The sequence below is a fragment of the Sinocyclocheilus anshuiensis genome, unplaced genomic scaffold, assembly GCF_001515605.1.
Source record: "Sinocyclocheilus anshuiensis isolate Anshui unplaced genomic scaffold, SAMN03320099.WGS_v1.1 scaffold274, whole genome shotgun sequence".
In the NCBI taxonomy this organism is placed as follows: Eukaryota; Metazoa; Chordata; class Actinopteri; order Cypriniformes; family Cyprinidae; genus Sinocyclocheilus; species Sinocyclocheilus anshuiensis.
This window is the reverse complement of record NW_015547698.1, coordinates 2216694-2218101: the sequence shown is the minus strand read 5'-3', so window position 1 is coordinate 2218101 and position 1408 is coordinate 2216694. Positions and strand designations below refer to the sequence as shown.

The window sequence follows — 1408 nt, the reverse complement described above, 5'->3', positions numbered from 1 at the left end:
CTAGAGGGAGCGGAGGCCGGCGGGCTTGAGAACGGCGCGGCCGGCGGATTCGACGAAGGAGATGTAGTCAACATCCTGAAGGCACAGGCCAATGCTTCGGTGCAGACACCGTACTGTAAACAGCAAATAAGTTGTGTGTGTGTGTGTGCATTAGATCTCTGAGTTGCCTACATGTTGATACTCTTATCATTACGAGGAATTTTTCACAGACATAATGGTTTATTTGCTAAAGCTCAGGTAGCCTATTTTCGTTAGTATATTTTTGTAAGCTTTATGTGAGGAACAGACTGAAATTTAAGTAGCTTATTTACAGCAAATCGTCTCAGATCAAATGTGATGCATGCTGTTGGACATCAATAAAAATCTAACAGTTCTCAAATGTATCACAACTCAATTTCATGATGCCCGACCTGCACCATACAGTATGTCATTTTGAGAAGGTTTTCAGTGAATAATGTGAATTTCAGTCTCACGTAACTATTGCATGACTGATAGATTATGGCACATGGGTCTTAGGCTAAACTCTTATGGTATTTTTGGAGACATCCAGTGGTCACTGTAGTTGTCTAGATACAATCTATGCAAAGTCTTTAATTCAGACATGAGACCTGAGAAAACGACTAAATTTAAGGATTTGACACACAGATAGATATTAGTATTAATTTATTTTATTTATTGAAACTAATGATTATAAAACGACAAATCTTTTATTTGCCTTTATAAAGATCAGGGTGGTGAAGGTGAATAACAGACCTACCAAACTTAACATTCGTATCGTAGTAAGCTATATTTTATTATTTTTAAATGCAATCATTTCGATATGTTCTATCTATGTTGGCATTTAGAAGTACTACCTCGTAACTAAGGCTTGTCTGAATTTACCTGTACGTGTAGGTGTGCGTCTGTTCTGTTCTCACCTTTATAATTGCGGTCCACAACAGTTGTTTCTTCACTGGTCGAACATTTTCCTCTATCTTTTGCTCTCAGTCCGTTGTTGTTGTTGTTTATTTCCTCGTTGCATTTCTGAAGTCCCATTTAAGTCAGTATTCCACATGAACGAGCCGTCGCGGAGCTGCATGTAGTCGAGTCAGCTCAGAGTCCAGCGCGAGCGCCTCCCTCACCACGGACGCGCGCGCGCGTGCACGCCGCTGGACAGGTTTAAAGGGGTCATATGATGCGATTTCAATTTTTCCTTTCTCTTTGGAGTGTTACAAGCTCTTGGTGCATAAAGAAGATCTGTAAAGTTGCAAAGACTAAAGTCTTAAATCCAAAGAGATATTCTTTATAAAAGTTAAGAGTCAGCCATGCCTACCTAAAACGGCTCGTTCTAACACGCCCCCACATGTCTACGTCACGATGTGGGAAGATTTGCATAACGCCGCCCAAATGTTCACGCAAAGAAAGAAGG

The 1408-nt window shown here is 40.6% G+C and overlaps 1 protein-coding gene across 1 annotated transcript in view; it reads right to left on the bottom strand.

Annotated features, from left to right (window-relative positions):
- Nucleotides 1-1186, bottom strand: part of b3gnt2a (UDP-GlcNAc:betaGal beta-1,3-N-acetylglucosaminyltransferase 2a) — an 8568-nt gene extending 7382 nt beyond the window's left edge. Inside the window, exon 1 of the mRNA XM_016506597.1 lies at nucleotides 918-1186. Coding sequence (XP_016362083.1) covers nucleotides 918-1035 — 118 coding nt within the window. The 5' untranslated portion in view covers nucleotides 1036-1186. The remainder of the gene's footprint in view (nucleotides 1-917) is intronic.
- Between the last annotated feature and the right edge of the window lie 222 nt (nucleotides 1187-1408).